The 19764-nt window shown below is 43.5% G+C and overlaps 2 protein-coding genes across 2 annotated transcripts; one reads left to right on the top strand and one right to left on the bottom strand.

The window, feature by feature from the left end:
* Nucleotides 1-224: 224 nt before the first annotated feature.
* On the bottom strand, nucleotides 225-10589 carry LOC110518253 (protein ANKUB1-like). Its single transcript, XM_090182665.1, has 5 exons — nucleotides 10521-10589; nucleotides 7540-7683; nucleotides 2196-2406; nucleotides 1938-2052; nucleotides 225-1521 (listed from the first exon to the last, which is right to left on the bottom strand). The coding sequence occupies exons 1-5, from the start codon at nucleotides 10587-10589 to the stop codon at nucleotides 597-599; spliced, it is 1464 nt and encodes a 487-aa protein (XP_090038791.1). The 3' UTR covers nucleotides 225-596.
* Nucleotides 10590-11483: 894 nt separating this feature from the next.
* LOC118966784 (uncharacterized) lies at nucleotides 11484-18682 on the top strand. The gene is made up of 7 exons (XM_090237266.1): nucleotides 11484-11683; nucleotides 11882-12000; nucleotides 12229-12265; nucleotides 12397-12797; nucleotides 14261-17900; nucleotides 18061-18148; nucleotides 18490-18682. The coding sequence occupies exons 1-7, from the start codon at nucleotides 11576-11578 to the stop codon at nucleotides 18666-18668; spliced, it is 4572 nt and encodes a 1523-aa protein (XP_090093392.1). The 5' UTR covers nucleotides 11484-11575; the 3' UTR covers nucleotides 18669-18682.
* Nucleotides 18683-19764: the final 1082 nt, after the last annotated feature.

The following is a 19764-nucleotide window of genomic DNA, read 5'->3' as shown; positions in this document are numbered from 1 at the left end:
GCTGTTAAGGAGCCTTTTGTCCCAGACTTGGTGCTCTCGTATCGCTTGCCATGTGGTAGCAGAGTGAACAGTCTATGACTTGGGTGGTTGGAGCCTTTTGCCAATCATTTACATATCACTTATTTTATTTTTATTTGATTTGATGTGATATTGTAAACGTATGTATCTGTTTTGCTGAAAATATGATTTTGAAAACAATGAATGTCTACAAGTGCTTCATAAAACAGTTATATTTATTTTTGTATTTTCAAAAGACAGCAAATAGCCAATCAAGTATCAACATAAGTGTAATGAAAGACAGATTTAATTTTCAGTGAATAATTGTCTTGTCCAGTGAGCAACTCAATGACAGCGATTCAATGACATCATTAGATCACCTCCAAGAAGCATCTTCAACGTTCACCTGACAACCCATTGGATAAGACACATACACTAACCAAGTGTTTCTTACCTGTCAACAAGGTTGAGATCAGAAGCTTCTTCAATACCCCAGAAATGGAAAGGCTTTGAGACAAAGGCAATCAACTGTCCAGATAATGCACATACACTAACCCGGACGTTCTACTTGCCCCACTGAGTTACAGCAAAGTTATCATTTATGCATGGGTCAAACAGTATATGGCGTTTTCTCTGGGTGTGCGGTCGCAGTGGAGAGAAAAGGCCTCCAGTGAGGTGGTGAGGATCTGGGCGGAATTTGGTGAGGCAAACACAGGTCTGAGATTGGTGTCTCTGGAAATAGGCGGGAGCGGGACTCTGCTCCTCCATTGGTTGCTGTTCTGATCCCCACTCTCATCCTCCTCACATCCCTTCCCTCCACATCCCCTCTTCTTCTCTCTTTCATCCCTCGTGGCCACAGGGTGTTGCTTCGGTAGTTGAAGAGGTTTATCCTGGGATGCCAGGGCGCGGAGCGGGCAGGTTACATGAGATGGGCAGTTGATGGGGGTCAAACGTCGAGAGGCTGTGGACATCACCCTGATACCCGCCTTGGCCTCACTCCTCCTGGGCTTGGAGGACATCTTGGGGAGGGTGAAGCCGTCCACCAGGACCGTGTCGCCCACCCTGGTCCTGAACGGAGCCCTGTTGAGGCCCATGCAGTGCCTGGATGCTGCCCTCCTCTGCCCCAGCCTCACCCAGCCCTTTATCTGGAGGTATGTCCGCATGGGCAGGGCCATACCTGGGAGGACCACCACAGAGCACAGCTTGGTGGCCAGGTGACTCACACACTCCCTGTGGCCGTACTGAAGGGCGATCCTCAGGGGGTCACGACCCTGGGGATCCCGACAGGCAAGGGTCAGAACGCTGCTGGCGATACAGAGTTTGAGGATGGTGAGCTGGCCGCGCTCGATGGAGGCGACAGCGGGACACTTGGCGACGTCGGGGTGGGCCGTCTGGTGGCACCACTCACGGTAAGGGTGAACCCCCACCGGCTCAATGACACGCACCCCCCTCTCCAGCAGCCAGCCGGCCAAGTCCAGGTGGCCCAGAGAAGCAACGATGTAGAGTGCCACCCGGAGCTGGAACCTGGAATAATACAGAATCAATTTATTTATAACACGTTTCAAGTTTTTTTTGTCAAGTTCACAAGATACAGTGGGTTATAAAACAGTACAGTAAAATGCTTACTTGCAAGCTCTTTCCCACAATGCAGTATTAAATATCAGGGTAAGAGAAAAAACATATGAAGGAAAAAAACACGAGAATATAAGCTATATACAGGGTCAGTACTATCATTGTAAGCTAAATACAGGGTCAGTACCATTATTGTAAGCTATATACAGGGTCAGTACTATCATTGTAAGCTATATACAGGGTCAGTACTATCATTGTAAGCTATATACAGGGTCAGTACTATCATTGTAAGCTATATAAAGGTTCAGTACCATCACTGTTGATAGTAAGTCTATCATACAGTTCAGTGTGTAGATGTGTATTCTGACCTCATCACAGGTCTCTCCCTAGACAGGTGTCGTTGGACGGTCAGTCTGTGTCCCAGGAAGCAGCCTCTGAGGAACTCCGCCCACCCATCCCAGGTGTCCAACCGTAGAGTAGCTCCTGGGAGACAGAGACACATGCAGGTTGTCCTCCTGGTTGCCATGAACCAAGAATGTGTTCCATACAGTCCATTTGTCTCTATGTTACATCCATAAGGTGTTGAGCCAGAGGACCATTGATCTACTGCACAAGGAAGGCCATACCCAGGTCAATGGCGTAGTCGTGCAGCCGGTTGCAGTCGTAGAGTTGCAGGCCGGTGGGAGAGCTCAGTCTGAAGGAGCTGACGGGAAGCCCACACTGCTGGGACACCAGGGTCATGAGCCTGGCCACAGACGTACTCAGGAGAAACACAGTGCCCAAGACTGAGAGGGTCTCCCCCGTCACGGCACTGAACACACGCACCACCGGCTCCCGCTGAAGTATAAGACCATGGACATACAGTAAATTCACTTGTTTTACATAAATACCTATGTTGTGTTTATACACCGAGTAAACAAAACATTATGAACACCGGTTCTTTCCATGACAAAGACTGACCAGGTGAATCCAGGTGAAAGCTATGATCCCTTAATGATGTCACTTGTTAAATCCACTTCAGTGTAGATGAAGGGGAGCAGACAGGTTAAAGAAGGATTTTTAAGCCTTGAGACAATTGAGGCATAGATTGTGTACATGTGCCATTCAGAGGGTGAATGGGCAAGACAAAATATTTAAGTGCCTTTGAACGGGGTAGTAGGTGCCAGGTGCACCGGTTTGTGTCAAGACCTGCAATGCTGCTGGGGTTTTTCACACTCAACAGTTTCCTGTGTGTATCATAAATGGTCCACCACCCAAAGAACATCCAGCCAACTTGGCACAACTGTTGGAAGCATTGGAGTCAACATGGGCCAGCATCCCTGGGGAACGCTTTCAAACACCTTGTAGAGTCCATGCCCCAACGAATTGAGGCTGTTCTGATGGCAAAAGGCGGGGTGCAACTCAATATTAGGAAGGTGTTTCTAATGTTTGGTACACTCAGTATATATAAGTTAGGAGTCATATAATTACAGGGGTAAGATGAAGTGGCTCCTTTGCACTGATCTTAGGTCTGGTTTGTGTTTTTACTGCTAATGGTAAAGGTTAGGATTTGGTGAGAGTAAACTGATCCGCAGATTAAATTGTTAACTGAAATATTATGAATATCAAATCAAATCAAATGTATTTATATAGCCCTTCGTACATCAGCTGATATCTCAAAGTGCTGTACAGAAACCCAGCCTAAAGCCCCAAACAGCAAGCAATGCAGGTGTAGAAGCACGGTGGCTAGGAAAAACTCCCTAGAAAGGCCAAAACCTAGGAAGAAACCTAGAGAGGAACCAGGCTATGTGGGGTGGCCAGTCCTCTTCTGGCTGTGCCGGGTGGAGATTATAACAAAACATGGTCAAGATGTTCAAATGTTCATAAATGACCAGCATGGTCGAATAATAATAAGGCAGAATAGTTGAAACTGGAGCAGCAGCACAGTCAGGTGGACTGGGGACAGCAAGGAGTCATCATGTCAGGTATTCCTGGGGCATGGTCCTAGGGCTCAGGTCCTCCGAGAGAGAGAAAGAAAGAGAGAATTAGAGAGAGCATATGTGGGATGGCCAGTCCTCTTCTGGCTGTGCCGGGTGGAGATTATAACAGAACATGGCCAAGATGTTCAAATGTTCATAAATGACCAGCATGGTCGAATAATAATAAGGCAGAACAGTTGAAACTGGAGCAGCAGCACAGCCAGGTGGACTGGGGACAGCAAGGAGTCATCATGTCAGGTAGTCCTGGGGCATGGTCCTAGGGCTCAGGTCCTCCGAGAGAGAGAAAGAGAGAAGGAGAGAATTAGAGAATGCACACTTAGATTCACACAGGACACCGAATAGGACAGGAGAAGTACTCCAGATATAACAAACTGACCCTAGCCCCCCGACACATAAACTACTGCAGCATAAATACTGGAGGCTGAGACAGGAGGGGTCAGGAGACACTGTGGCCCATTCCGAGGACACCCCCGGACAGGGCCAAACAGGAAGGATATAACCCCACCCACTTTGCCAAAGCACAGCCCCCACACCACTAGAGGGATATCTTCAACCACCAACTTACCATCCTGAGACAAGGCTGAGTATAGCCCACAAAGACCTCCGCCACGGCACAACCCAAGGGGGGGGGGGCGCCAACCCAGACGCACCCCCTCCAGGGACGGCATGAGAGAGCCCCAGTAAAGCCAGTGACTCAGCCCCTGTAATAGGGTTAGAGGCAGAGAATCCCAGTGGAAAGAGGGGAACCGGCCAGGCAGAGACAGCAAGGGCGGTTCGTTGCTCCAGAGCCTTTCCGTTCACCCTCCCACTCCTGGGCCAGACTACACTCAATCATATGACCCACTAAAGAGATGAGTCTTCAGTAGAGACTTAAAGGTTGAGACCGAGTTTGCGTCTCTGACATGGGTAGGCAGACCGTTCCATAAAAATGGAGCTCTATAGGAGAAAGCCCTGCCTCCAGCTGTTTGCTTAAAAATTCTAGGGACAATTAGGAGGCCTGCGTCTTGTGACCGTAGCGTACGTGTAGGTATGTACGGCAGGACCAAATCAGAGAGATAGGTAGGAGCAAGCCCATGTAATGCTTTGTAGGTTAGCAGTAAAACCTTGAAATCAGCCCTTGCTTTGACAGGAAGCCAGTGTAGAGGCTAGCACTGGAGTAATATGATCACATTTTTTTTTTTTTTTGGTTCTAGTCAGGATTCTAGCAGCCGTATTTAGCACTAACTGAAGTTTATTTAGTGCTTTATCCGGGTAGCCGGAAAGTAGAGCATTGCAGTAGTCTAACCTAGAAGTGACAAAAGCATGGATTAATTTTTCTGCATCATTTTTGGACAGAAAGTTTCTGATTTTTGCAATGTTACGTTGATGGAAAAAAAGCTGTCCTTGAAATGGTCTTGATATGTTCTTCAAAAGAGAGATCAGGGTCCAGAGTAACGCCGAGGTCCTTCACAGTTTTATTTGAGACGACTGTACAACCATTAAGATTAATTGTCAGATTCAACAGAAGATCTCTTTGTTTCTTGGGACCTAGAACAAGCATCTCTGTTTTGTCCGAGTTTAAAAGTAGAAAGTTTGCAGCCATCCACTTCCTTATGTCTGAAACACATTCTTCTAGCAAGGGCAATTTTGGGGCTTCACCATGTTTAATTGAAATGTACAGCTGTGTGTCATCTGCATAGCAGTGAAAGTTAACATTATGTTTTCGAATAACATCCCCAAGAGGTAAAATATATAGTGAAAACAATAGTGGTCCTAAAACGGAACCTTGAGGAACACCGAAATTTACAGTTGATTTGTCCGAGGATAAACCATTCACAGAGACAAACTGATATCTTTCCGACAGATAAGATCTAAACCAGGCCAGAACTTGTCCGTGTAGACCAATTTGGGTTTCCAATCTCTCCAAAAGAATGTGGTGATCGATGGTATCAAAAGCAGCACTAAGGTCTAGGAGCACGAGGACAGATGCAGAGCCTCGGTCCGATGCCATTAAAATGTCATTTACCACCTTCACAAGTGCCGTCTCAGTGCTATGATGGGGTCTAAAACCAGACTGAAGCATTTCGTATACATTGTTTGTCTTCAGGAAGGCAGTGAGTTGTTGCGCAACAGCCTTTTCTAAAATGTTTGAGAGGAATGGAAGATTCGATATAGGCCGATAGTTTTTTATATTTTCTGGGTCAAGAATATATAAATATATGAATATGTATTTCAATGAAAATCTCTTCTTCTCCTACTATACGGCCTGCTGTGCTCTACTGTACTCTGCTGTGCTCTACTGTACTCTGCTGTACTCTGCTGTACTCTACTGTACTCTGCTGTGCTCTGTCTGCTGTACTCTGCTGTGCTCTACTGTACTCTACTGCACTCTGTCTGCTGTACTCTGCTGTGCTCTACTGTACTCTACTGTACTCTGTCTGCTGTACTCTGCTGTGCTCTACTGTACTCTGCTGTACTCTGTCTGCTGTACTCTGCTGTACTCTGCTGTGCTCTACTGTACTCTACTGTACTCTGCTGTGCTCTACTGTACTCTACTGTACTCTGCTGTACTCTGTCTGCTGTACTTTACTGTAGTCTGCTGTGCTCTACTGTACTCTACTGTACTCTGCTGTACTCTGTCTGCTGTACTTTACTGTACTCTGCTGTGCTCTACTGTAGTCTGCTGTGCTCTACTGTAGTCTGCTGTACTCTGCTGTGCTCTACTGTACTATACACCACTGGGTATACAGACTCTTCAGATACTGTTAGCGAACACCAGACTGAGGTCGAGGCGATTACATGGGGAAAAGGTTTATGACTGTAAGGGTGTTTGGTACAAAGGCAACACTACATCGGGCCACATTTCAGCTCTATCCCAGGTCAACCATACAATACTATAGATTTCCACTCTAGTCAACCAGCAAGAAGGAGAGACAGACAGAAGGTCTGGCTTTGACTATGTCAATGATGGGATGTGTAAGTAAGGAGTAAGGAACACAAATAAACATTATTCTGATGGTTAAATTTGTACTTAGATACATAACCACTCTCCTCTGTTAGCAAATCTTCCACAGAACTTTGTGGAACAGAGTGAGTTCTGTCCCTGTCTGGCTCTGGACATGTACCCAGGGACCTCTGTACAACAACACTTCACACTCACGAAGCAGTGTTCTTACTAATCAATCACTCTACCATAACCATGGCCTCGGTATAAAGCAGTGTCCTTACTAACCAAATACTCTACCATGACCATGGTCTTGGTTGAGCAAGGGCAATATTACTTTAAGTCTCAAGCAGGGTGACCTCAACATACTATATATCGCCATACTATATACCACCACACTATACAGTGGGGCAAAAAGGTATTTAGTCAGCCACCAATTGTGCAAGTTCTCCCACTTAAAAAGATGAGAGAGGCCTGTAATTTTCATCATAGGTACACTTCAACTATGACAGACAAAATGATAAAGAAAAAAAATCCAGAAAAATCACATTGTAGGATTTTTAATGAATTTATTTGCAAATTATGGTGGAAAATAAGTATTTGGTCACCTACAAACAAGAAAGATTTCTGGCTCTCACAGACCTGTAACTTCTTCTTTAAGAGGCTCCTCTGTCCTCCACTCGTTACCTGTATTAATGGCACCTGTTTGAATGAACTAAATCACCTAATCATACCTAATCATACTATATAATCATACTATATAATCATACTATATAACCATACTATATATTACCACACTCTATATCACCATAATATATATAATCATACTATATAACCATACTATTTAACCATACTATATAACCATACTATATATTACCACACTCTATATCACCATAATATATATAATCATACTATATAACCATACTATTTAACCATACTATATATCACCACACTATATCTGAAACACTTTATGCTAATGATAGTATGAAGCTGTTTCAAGCAATAGCCAGCTCACTTTGATATGCATTTTCAAGCACGGGTAGAAACAGCTAGGTGTTCGGCTGGTACCTTCAGCAGGCAGCAGATGGCACTGCTAGGGGTGATGCCAACGTCTGTCAGGACCCAGCTGTCCCGAAGGATGGCACCAGCATAGCTCAGCTCCAGGAAGTACCTCACCTGCTTGTCGTCTGACAGTTGCACGTGGAAGTAATCCTGCCAGAGGAAGAAGATTGGAAACACAAGGAGCCGTAATTGAGTGTCCCATACAATCAGAGTGAGAGGGCTCAGATGTCAATGTTTACCATACAATAATTGTAAAAGTGTCCAAATGTGTACAATTAAGAAATAAGGCCCAAGGAGGTGTGGTATATGGCCAATATACCACGGCCAAGGGCTGTTCTTAGGCACAACGCAACGTGGAGGTATATTGGCCATATACCACAAACCCCCAAGGTGACTTCTTTTTTTTTCTTCTCCAATTTAGTGGTATCCAATTGGTAGTTACAGTCTTGTCCCATTGCTACAACTCCCATATGGACTTGGGAGAGGCGAGAGCCAAGAGCCGTGCGTCCTCCGAAACACAACCCAGCCAAGCCACACTGCTTCATGACACCATGCCCGCTTAACCTGGAAGCCAGCCGTGTCGACCGTGTCAGCGGGCACTGCTGCGTGCACTGCGCCTGGCCCGCCACAGGAGTCACTAGTGCGTGATGGGACAATGTTGACAAAGCACTGCTGGCGTGGCTGTCTCCTACTGTAAGTACTATCGCCCTATCACATGTCTCCTACTGTAAGTACTATCGCCCCATCACATGTCTCCTACTGTAAGTACTATCGCCCCATCACACGTCTCCTACTGTAAGTACTATCGCCCCATCACATAACCATGTCTCCTACTGTAAGTACTATCGCCCCATCACATGTCTCCTACTGTAAGTACTATCGCCCCATCACATAACCATATCTCCTACTGTAGGTACTATCACCCCATCACATAACCATGTCTCCTACTGTAAGTACTATCGCCCCATCACATGTCTCCTACTGTAAGTACCATCGCCCCATCACGTCTCCTACTGTAAGTACGATCGCCCCATCACGTCTCCTACTGTAAGTACTATCACCCCATCACATAACCATGTCTCCTATTGTAAGTACTAGTCACATACTTTACTTGACACCAGCCAAATGAACAAATTGCTTCTTAGAATCATCTTCCTTTCCCATGGAGCTGTTGGCCGAGGTTGGAGAAGCCAGGAGGAAGGCATGGCCAGCCGTTGAGAAATGCTTGTTGAAGTTTTTGGTTATCATGGATTTATCTGTGGTGACTGTGTTACCTAACCTCAATGCAGTGGGCAGCTGGGAGGGATGCAAACAGGCTCACATAAACCCTTCATGAAGACAAGTAGCCTAGTGGTTAGAGTGTTGGACTGGTAACCGAAAGGTTGCAAGTTCAAATCCCTGAACTGACAAGGTACAAATCTGTCATTCTGCCCCTGAACAGGCAGTTAACCCACTGTTCCTAGGCCTTTAATGAAAATAAGAATTTGTTTTTAACTGACTTGCCTTGTAAAATAAAAATTTGAAGCAGAGCTTGATTTGTAAATTGGGAGGTGCCAGAGGGGGGGCTCTGTGGTACCAGAACTCATGAGAAAAAAGATCACCTATTATAATAGAGCATTGAACGCATATCATCACATTTGGGTAGAGCAGTAGAGTAGAGCCATTTACAGTAGGTGAACACATGGGGAACATTTTTAGTAGCCTAGGGTCCGGGAAAGTGTTGGCCTTTTTAAAACCGCATTTCGTGCAATTCTACATCCTTTTACATGACTGGAGACTTTGGCATTATCTTTTTTTTAATCCGCACAAATGATCGAAATGGCAGGCTACTTTGACACTGACAAACTTAGTATCTGAGATCAATAAAAACGACCTTGTCTTGAATCCATCAATAGCCTATAGGCCTAGGTTTGTGGAGAAACATATAGTAGGCTACAATATGAGGAGGAAATTAGTCCTAAAAATGCTTTCCAGTTTCACTGACTCACCCAATGATGCGCAGCTCACTCGCTGGAGATTGTCGATGCGCTCGTGTCAAAAGGCTATCTCTCCCTCTCTCTGTTTTGTAAAACAATGTTTGGGTTTTGATCAAATATTTTGGTAGTCTACAGCATAGTCTTATCTTTTCAGCAAGAGTCATTGCTTTTCAATCTGTGTTTTCCCTCGATTGTATTTGAAATATTGCAAAAGGCCTGTTTTGTCTGCCTGCTGTTTTTTCACTGACAGATTTGCCTCGCGTTCCCGACTGTAGGCTATTCTTTGTTATTGGGCTACAATCCGCAGCTAGGCTATTTAAAAAAGAAGCTATTGGTCCTCTGTAGCTAAATTATAGGGCTTCTCATGACGTATTAGGCTATTCTGAATGATTTAATTTATTTCTGAACAGACAGCAGTAATTCCGTAACTTTAGAAAATTCCTCCAGAACCCTTCATGCAGCTATGATTCTATAAGGAAACAAATGATGAAGTGCAACTCTGGAGAGATGAGGGGGCAGGATAATTGACGAAGAGGCAACTCGAATGAACTTTGATCGCTTTTATTATAATTGTTACATAGCAAAAAGTGAAAATGATTTTTCATGGCACGAGAGGTACCGGATTCGGCCAAGTAGGTTCCGGAACAAAACAGTCCAGAACGGAACGGTGCCGGATCCTGTTCTGGCATGATCCTGCTCAAATTAAGCACTGATTTGAAGTACCTATGCCTCTACCTGCTGAGTATAAAGATTCTTAAACTAGATTCAGTGGGCTTGTCATTCACAGCACTGATGAAAAATCAAGTACAGTTGATCTAAATGTGGATATACGAGGACATCTAGTGGTCACCGGATTTAAAAAAAAATTCATGCAAGCTATCTTTGCACTAGCATGCGATGCCATATATTTGACGCAGGTATTTATTATTCAACATGTATTGTCATTGACCCGGACAAAATATAATTGTATGAGCTATGCCTCTGTGTCCCGGCGTTGTTGTACCCCTCTACTATCTGGCTTGGTGGGGCGATCTCGTTCTGCATGCCTGCTTCACTGAGATACAATGTGTCGTCATGCATTTGTGCATGCACGCTGTTAACGGTCATACCCGTCTTGCTAACTTAGCTAGCTCATCAACCAGTATTTTATTCGCTTTTTCTGCACGATAGCACTTATTAAAGCCTTGAAACTCATGGGGACCTCACTGTTACCACGGGTCATCGAGCTAGCCCTTATTTGGCAGCAGGGTTGCATCGGTTTCCATTGGATTTGACAGTTTGTTAGGCTGGCTAGCTAGGTAGCTAATTCGCTAACGCGAACTGTTTATCACGTAGCAGCCTATGCTGACTAGCATCGCTAGCAACTAGCTAACATGGATAAAGTCTAGTCGTGGGTCCACAAAATCATGTTTAGAAATTGTAGTAGCTATTTATGTTTTTGTTGTTGTTGTTGCTTAATGACATTGCGAATATCATATTTTTTGTCATTTAACTACCGGTATGTATTTAATCCGGTTTCGGCATGAGAAAAGTATTAATCGCGGAGCCACGCCCTAAAATAACATGTGACCACAAGGCGTTTGTGACGCATTTATGCGTTCCAATTTTGTCATAATTGTCTGTAGGTTCTAAATTGCTTATGAGCTTGGCTTCCCTTCAGAAAGTAGCTGATTCTTGTACTTTACAGCTGTATTTTCCTACAGTTACTAATAATACTAGCAACAAAACAGATTTCATTCCTTAAAATGATATTGCCAGATGGAAGAAAATAATAAGGTAGGCCTAAACTGTAATAAGATATACCTTAAAGACTGCTTGTGTTTAATCCTGAATCCAGTTGCCCCTCTTGTACTGGGATAAAACAATAGGCAAGCCATGAACCTTATGGAGGAGTACATGTGTTTTGTAGACACACCTGGGTTCTAGACTGGCTGAGGTAAACATTTTAGGAAAGCCTGGGTTTTTAATATCGAAGTCATTCTAAGGGGTAGGTTTGACAAAGCAAATGAGTGAGTGAGTCTTTGACATGAAGACAGTGGTTAGATTCTGCCATTGGGACTGCTCTGATGTTTCCATTCTCTCCTGGTTATGACCATAGAGCCTTGTCCCAGTCTCTAGACCTGCCTGTCTGTGTGATGGATGACCACCTGACCTCTGAAGCTGTCAATGAGATGGTAAGTTGACCTTGTCATTTCAGTGATGCTATCATTGGCAATGTTGACGTACCACAACCATCTCTGTTGTGTTGCAGTTGTTTAATTGGCCCAACGTTGCCAATGCTCCTCCCCTCTTTAACAGTTAATAATTATTTCAGTATGATATTTGTTGTTAATTAAGTTTGATTATTTGCAATATAATTACATTTCTACCAGGAGCAGAGCAATTCTACCAGGAGCAGAGCAACCTCAGTGATGGAAACCACAGAAGAGGGAAAGCTCAACAATGTGGAACATCTGACACTTATGGACTTCCTTCAAAACCTAACTGAGAAGTATGTTCTGTTTTCTTTGGTACTATCACACCTTCAAGGAAATAGGATCAAATTAGAAACTGATCAATCTGAAAAAAATGTTCAGTGCTAGAAAAGTTGTCACATTGCAATTTTGCCAAAACAACTGACACAAAGCAAGTATAACTTCACGATCAGGCAAATAATTAAATAAAAACTATTCTGCCACGCATCCTGATATGACAACATTTATAACAATATTGTTTTCAGGCAATGGAGGGGGATTCGTGAGGGCATGTTTGACCCGGTAAGATCATGTTACTGACAATTTAATCAGATTACCATGAAAACTCTGCCTAATGTTTAACCTTGTTCATAAGCTTTTGAAAGACGCACTATGCAACATTTTAAAACACTTCTTCTGTTTCTGGAATACAGCTGACAAAACAACAGCTTGCCGGCTTGTGTCTGAGGATTGTCCAGTTTTTATCGGACAAGCTGATGCAGATCATCATCCCAGGTCTTTACGAACTACTGGGCATCCAAGATGCTGCCTCCTCTCCATTGTCACAGAGATCTCTCACAGCGTCACTCACCAGTCTGTTAGACGACAAGACTAACACCAAGTCCCGCGTGAGATTTACTGAGGCTGGTGTACCTAAGAGGCCAGGCAGTCGAAAGTCTTACAATAGCTTTCGCATCCCGACTCCCTACCCTTCCTCCAACTGTATGGAGCAGGAAGAGGAAGAAGAACAGGAATCACAACTTAAGTTCAAGGAGATTTACCTGACTAAGGGCAGTCTGGGCAGTGGAAGCTACCTGCCCAAGGGGGCCATGAGGTATGTTCTTAAAGGGAAATTTAACAACTTCGTATTCATCTCCAGCATCACCATATGTGAAAATTACACATTTCCATGCTTTGTAGTAAACAAAATATAGAGGGACGTAACTGTTTCCAATAGTGCTGAGAAATTAGTGCTTTTTGAGGTTGGTTTGGTTTCCATTCAAATATTTAAAAAATAATCACGGTTTTGGATTTCAATACTTTTTTTAGACATTGAATGCACTATGGATTATGTGTGTTGAATGCTGTAACAACACATAATAAAACAATGAATAAAAGTCCCATGATGGTAGTGACTGTCCATTACTGTTTATGACTTATCAACCATCATTTACTTTCTCATATAAAATATTTATTTGATGACTTTATTATTTCATTCCATGTCATCAACTCATCTCTATAGAGCTGCTGCTTATCCTGTCTGACAAAATCACTATTTTAGTAGTTCTTCTAAGTAAATAAGACCTACTTTTATGACCGCTGAACACCAACTGTCAATCACTTAGATCATGTATTTCCAGGTAGAGAATCCTCGCAACGCAACTGCTTTTTATCTCTCTCATGCATTCTCTCGTCTCTCCGTCTCAGTTAATGAGGTTTCCGTATCTGCTCCACACAGAGTGGACAAGCAAGTGGGCGTGCAATGGATTATGGGAATTAATTGCCGTATTTTCTGTGCTAAACTATGTAGAATATTGGCCTGTTGGAAACTACAACTCCCTACTACATTGCATAGTTCGTGCTTGATCTGATTTATCTCTACAGAAACTGAGCATCGAGCTCACAGAAGAAGAAAAAAATTAACTATATGGAATTCAAATAATTGAGCCGACGTCGGTCAATTAGTTGTTTAAAAACCGAAAAATAACAAAAATGTTGGTTAAATGCTCAGCTCTAGATTCTAATGACATCATCAGTGTGCATCGTGTGATTTTTAACCAATTATGAGTAGGCATTGCCTGCTAATTGGTTGATGATGTCATAGAAAACACTTATCTTCCTCTTTCTTTTTTACTACAAAACATAGAAATGCCCATTTTTCACATATGCTGATGTTGGGGTGGTGCTGGAGATGATGAATATGAAGTTGAAACATTTAGAAATTTCCCTTTAACATTCTTCAAACTGCCTTGTATTTATGATTGTCCTTGAAGTTATTAGAAGTTACAGTATTTGAAGTTTATAGCAATTTGGATTTTTGTAGAGGATAGATATTGCCAGGATAGATAGATATCTACAGGCCAGTTTCAATACAAATGACTTATACAAAATACATTTTATTGGGCTTTAGAAATTAAGCAGTTAGGCTGACATCACACTAAGGTTTTTTCTCAGAGAAACAGCAGCGTTTTCCTCATTGTTTTCAATGGTGCAGATGTATTTGACACACTGAATGTGCATCACAGCCTTACATATTATTTGTTTGACTTTGATGATTTCTGCGGTTTTTTTCCCAAGGACTCTAACCTCTCTGTCTGATGTGCAGAAGAAAACAACCAACTCTGAGACGCTACAAGTCCTCTTAGGTGTCTCAGAGGACACCCTTGTCACCTGTGTGCAGGACAGCCTGCAAGGTTCTCTATCCAAACTTGCATGCATGTCCAATTCTCCATCTGGAAGTGCAGGCTCTATGATGCTAACCCCTGCTGTAATGGCAGAGTTGGCTAAAGATGTCAAGTCGGCCTTATCAGTGGTCGTTAAGAGTGCCTCCGCTAGCCAAACCTCTGTAGTGACACCGGTAAGGGGAGACTCACAGACCAAGGTGACTGAGAGCATGGTGAGAGAGCTGGCTGCTAAACTTGAAAAAGTTGACCAAGAGAGCAAGAGTCTAACAGGGCAAGTCATGACCATGATCTCTGACACAATGGTGGCTTTTGTTGACGAGAACGAACAGAATTTGCTGGAAGATCTGAAGGACAAGATCACGTTTTTGGCATCGCATGTTGGCTTCATTGAGGATCTTGATGCCCTGATAAGGAAATACGAGACCAGCTACAATATTGGTGAATCTGGTTCCTCCTGCACGCTCACATCTAAGAGCATCCAAAAACTCTCCAGCCGGGAGTTTCAAACATCAGCAATACAAGCAGTGAGTGGAGTTCTTGACAAAAAAGTCAGTAGTTTGAGCTTTCCTAGTTCAGTCATTCAGTCTGAGTTAACAGGTGCTGTATCAGGTCAAACATTGTCTGGCATTGTAAATACAGAGTCAATTCATCCAGTGGGCTCAGCAGCGTCAGTAGTTGTTAAGACTTTCGTGTCAGATATGAAGTCCTTGGCTGAATCTGAAGAGAGTCCCCAACAGAAGAGTGCCTGGTCTGCTGCTGTTCACATTTACCACAGCATCCAAAACAACTTGAAAGATTATTTCAGCAAGCTTCAGCGATGTGCCTTAAAGAGCATTGTCACATCTGATGATAACATCACAAATGCTGAGTTTAAGGAGACAGTTCCACTTCCTTGCTTAGACATGACGTATAGGCCCAGTAAGAGTGAGCCTCAGTTGCCAGAGTCCACTGGTGAAGTTACTTTACAAAGAGGCCTAAGTGAGTGCTCAAAACCTCTTTGGGCAAAAACTGAGTCAGAAGAAAGCAAGCTCCTTCTGACAACTTGCACCAAAGAAGTCATCTCAGAGCTTCTGGTCGTGTACAACACTGAGGTGTCAAAGGAGGACCCCCTGTACACTGTTGGAGAAAAAGGATCAGGCTTCTCTATTGAGAGAGAGAAATTTGTAGAGGGTGTTCTGGCTCAGCTTGGGGATATTGCCCATTCCAGGGCCTCATCACCAATAGTATGTGAGTTCCCCTGTCAAATTGAGGACAGCAGAAGTAAGGCCACAGCTTCTTTGACTAGTCTGTTAGATTGTATTAGAAAACTCTCAAGTGAGGAATTTAAGAGAAATGCCACTCAAGCAGTGAGTGAGTTCCTAGTTAAAAAGTCCTCCAGTAGCTTAACTAGTGCACAGCCTGCTTATTCTGTAGCATCCAGGTATTGTTCCATTCAAAACCAGTACACATGGTCAAAGGATATTTGTGCGGATTCTGCTGCCTTTGGCATCATTGAAACATTTGTGGAAGACCTGCAGAGCTTGGCGCAACCTGCAGAAGTAGAGGAGAGAGAACCTGACCTCCAGGAAAATGCACAAAAGCTACAGAGCAGGATCTGGTCTGCTACCACTAGTTTATATAACAATATTCAGAAGACATTAAAGGACTTCATCATTCATCAGCGGAGGTCAGACATGCTGAGCAGAATGTCTAGTCATATACCCACAGAGGACTCTGGACATCTTGGGACTAAGGAGCACATTTGTTTGGCAAGCCAGGACTTGAGGCAAGCTAGTAAGAGTGTGCCTCACTTGCACAGTTTGAACCTTGAAGTGGCTCTACACAGGGGTGTCAGCGAGAGTTCAAAACTTCTCTGGACTGAAACAGACGAGGCTCTACTGACCAATAGTACCAAAGAGGTCATTTCAACAATCTTGACCTCATGCGAAGATCAGGCATCAAATGCACCTTGCTTCTCCACAGTAGGAAAGAAAATATCTGATATGTCCCTTGAGGTCAACATGTTGGTAGGTGGTGTTCTGTCTCAGCTGAAGGACATCTCCTTGTCAAGGTCCCCAACACCATGTGAAGACATGTTTGAACGTCTCCAAGGTTCTCCTGAGCGAACCTCTCCAGTAAGTCTAGATTGCAGCACGGCTGCCTCCAAAGGCATTGCATCTTCCCACAGTCTTTCTACAAAGAGCCTCCAAAAACTCTCTAGTCATGAGTTCCAAACTAAAGCTGAGAAAGGAGTGAGTGAGGTCCTCTCTAGATCATTTAACATTGTGGAGGAAGGTACAACAGAACAGTACCTTCAGTCTGTATCTACATCCACCACATCTACTGATATTATACAAACCATGGTGAAAGACCAGCAGGAGCTCACCCAGACCACCCAATCATCTGACATGGTATCTGGAACCTCCCTGCTCACCACTGGACAGGTTTCTGAGAAAAGAATCTGGTCTGTTGCTCGTAACATCTACAACAGTCTGCAAAGTAAGATTACGGAGTTTCTCCGAAAAGATCTTCAAAGATCAGACACAACACTTGGTTCAATCCAAATCTTTACATATCAAAGCAGTCCTGCATCACAAAGAGCAAGTCTCGGCCATCTTGAGGTCAACCAGAGCAGTGTTACACCTGGTGGAAACGATGCCTGTGTGGACATTCCGCACAAATTACTACCTAAAACCACTAAGCTCTCAGGATCCATGCTGGAGGATATTGACACGATCCGTTGTAGGAGTGCTGACAGCCAAAATACAAGAAATACCTCTTCTTCACGCTCCTCCATCTCTCTAACACCTACTTCAAAATTAAGGCAGTCGAAATGGCACTTTGCTTTACCCGGGACTCCCATCCCCACTGAGTTTCCTGCTCAGATTGACTTTCCCATTGTTAGAAACACAATCATTGAGGACTTCTTTCACACAGAGGACTTACTTCCTGTAACCTTTGTGGACAAAGTCAGGCAAGCTGCTGGGGTGGTAGTGGACATTATGGTGGAAAGTGTTGAGAACACACAGGAAAATGGACAGGGTGCTTCTCATCTTGACGACCTCCGATCTGCTGTTAGGAAATTGAGAAAAATAATTTCCACTTGGACCATCCACATTTTCAGCCATGAATTGGTGGATAAAGTGATAGCCATTCAGGACAGCCACAGCACTCCACAGGTCTTAACATTGGAAGCAGCCAAAAGTGCTTCAGACTCCATTCTTTCAAGGCTGAAATGGGGAAAGGAACAATGTGCCATATCCAAGGAGCTCTCCTCTCAGCTTCTCCAGATATTTGCTGAAGAGACAGTGAAGTGCTTCCTGAGACAGTGGTCAGATGAGTATGAAAACATAAACTTTGATGTTTCAGTCCAGAACGATCCAAAGACTTCTACTTGCATGGTCATTCTTCAAATGATCACCAAAGCCACTGCTAAATGTTATTTTGAGTCCGCTACCAGCGTGGCCACCAGTGACATTGTAGAAGGCGTGTTTGATTTGGAAAGGGATACCATCAGCAGTACTGGAGAGCAGGTCCTCACCTTCAATACAAAGGTATAGTACACATACATCTTTCATGAATAACACTGCTGTTGACCTTTTATATGATTCTTTGTGTCATGGCATTGCACTGGTTCTTTGCAGTTGATATGCTGTACTGTAAGATATCGAAAACATTTCAGTTTGTTTTAATGTGCCTTTTCCCACCAACCAGGGTTCCAAGAATGTTAGTAAGAACCTCTGTCCTCAAGAGTCTCTGGAGTACCAGCCTCAGAACATTTCCCCTACTGTGTACTTTACAGGTAAGCCCTGCTGCTGTTTAGGCTGCTGCTCAGTCAAGACTGAGACATTATCCCTTTACCATTCCACTAATTCATTTGGAAAGACATTGTACTCCTCTGAGTTGTTACCTATGACATACTGTACTGTGGGCTGGGTGGTAGCCTAGTGGGTTAAGAGGTTGGGCCAGTAACCGATAGGTTGCTGGTTCAGAATCCCTGAGTTCACGAGGCAAAATCTGTCAATGTGCTCTTGAGCAAGGCACTTCATCCTAATTGCTCCTTGTAAGTCTCTCTGGATAAGAGTGTCTGATAAATGAGTAAAAATGTAAATTGATGGCATGCTGGATGGTCTTTCGTTGCAGAGACGATGACAACATCTCATGGCTCCTTTTCTCCAGAGGGAATTTATGATATCGCATCGTCCTTCCCACTTGAAGAGAAGAGTCGCAAACCCTCCCTTTTCACCAGATTGTCTAGATCCATCACGAAAGGCTTTCTCAGCACATTCAAATCTTCAAGGAAAACCAAATTATTTAAATAAATTCCTCATTATAACAACGAGAGCATTCATTTGTTCAGATGAGAATCTAATCGTATTGGTCACATACGCCGAAAACAACTGTGAGATGCTTTATTACGAGCCCATTCCCAACAATGCAGAGTTAAAAAGTAAGAAAATATTTTCTAAATAGTAACACAATAACAATAACAAGGCTATATACAAGGAGTACCAGTACCGAGTCAATGTGCATGGGTGCGAGGTAGTTGAGGTAATACAGTATGTACAGTGCCTTGCGAAAGTATTCGGCCCCCTTGAACTTTGCGACCTTTTGCCACATTTCAGGCTTCAAACATAAAGATATAAAACTGTATTTTTTTGTGAAGAATCAACAACAAGTGGGACACAATCATGAAGTGGAACGACATTTATTGGATATTTCAAACTTTTTTAACAAAATAAAAAACTGAAAAATTAAGCGTGCAAAATTATTCAGCCCCCTTAAGTTAATACTTTGTAGCGCCACCTTTTGCTGCGATTACAGCTGTAAGTCGCTTGGGGTATGTCTCTATCAGTTTTGCACATCGAGAGACTGACATTTTTTCCCATTCCTCCTTGCAAAACAGCTCGAGCTCAGTGAGGTTGGATGGAGAGCATTTGTGAACAGCAGTTTTCAGTTCTTTCCACAGATTCTCGATTGGATTCAGGTCTGGACTTTGACTTGGCCATTCTAACACCTGGATATGTTTATTTTTGAACCATTCCATTGTAGATTTTGCTTTATGTTTTGTATCATTGTCTTGTTGGAAGACAAATCTCCGTCCCAGTCTCAGGTCTTTTGCAGACTCCATCAGGTTTTCTTCCAGAATGGTCCTGTATTTGGCTCCATCCATCTTCCCATCAATTTTAACCATCTTCCCTGTCCCTGCTGAAGAAAAGCAGGCCCAAACCATGATGCTGCCACCACCATGTTTGACAGTGGGGATGGTGTGTTCAGCTGTGTTGCTTTTACGCCAAACATAACGTTTTGCATTGTTGCCAAAAAGTTACATTTTGGTTTCATCTGACCAGAGCACCTTCTTCCACATGTTTGGTGTGTCTCCCAGGTGGCTTGTGGCAAACTTTAAACAACACTTTT

Source organism: Oncorhynchus mykiss, chromosome 1 (assembly GCF_057628025.1).
Source record: "Oncorhynchus mykiss isolate SJ-2025 chromosome 1, ASM5762802v1, whole genome shotgun sequence".
Taxonomy (NCBI): domain Eukaryota; kingdom Metazoa; phylum Chordata; class Actinopteri; order Salmoniformes; family Salmonidae; genus Oncorhynchus; species Oncorhynchus mykiss.
Note: the sequence above shows the minus strand (reverse complement) of the source record. Positions and strands in the feature narration are given on the sequence as shown.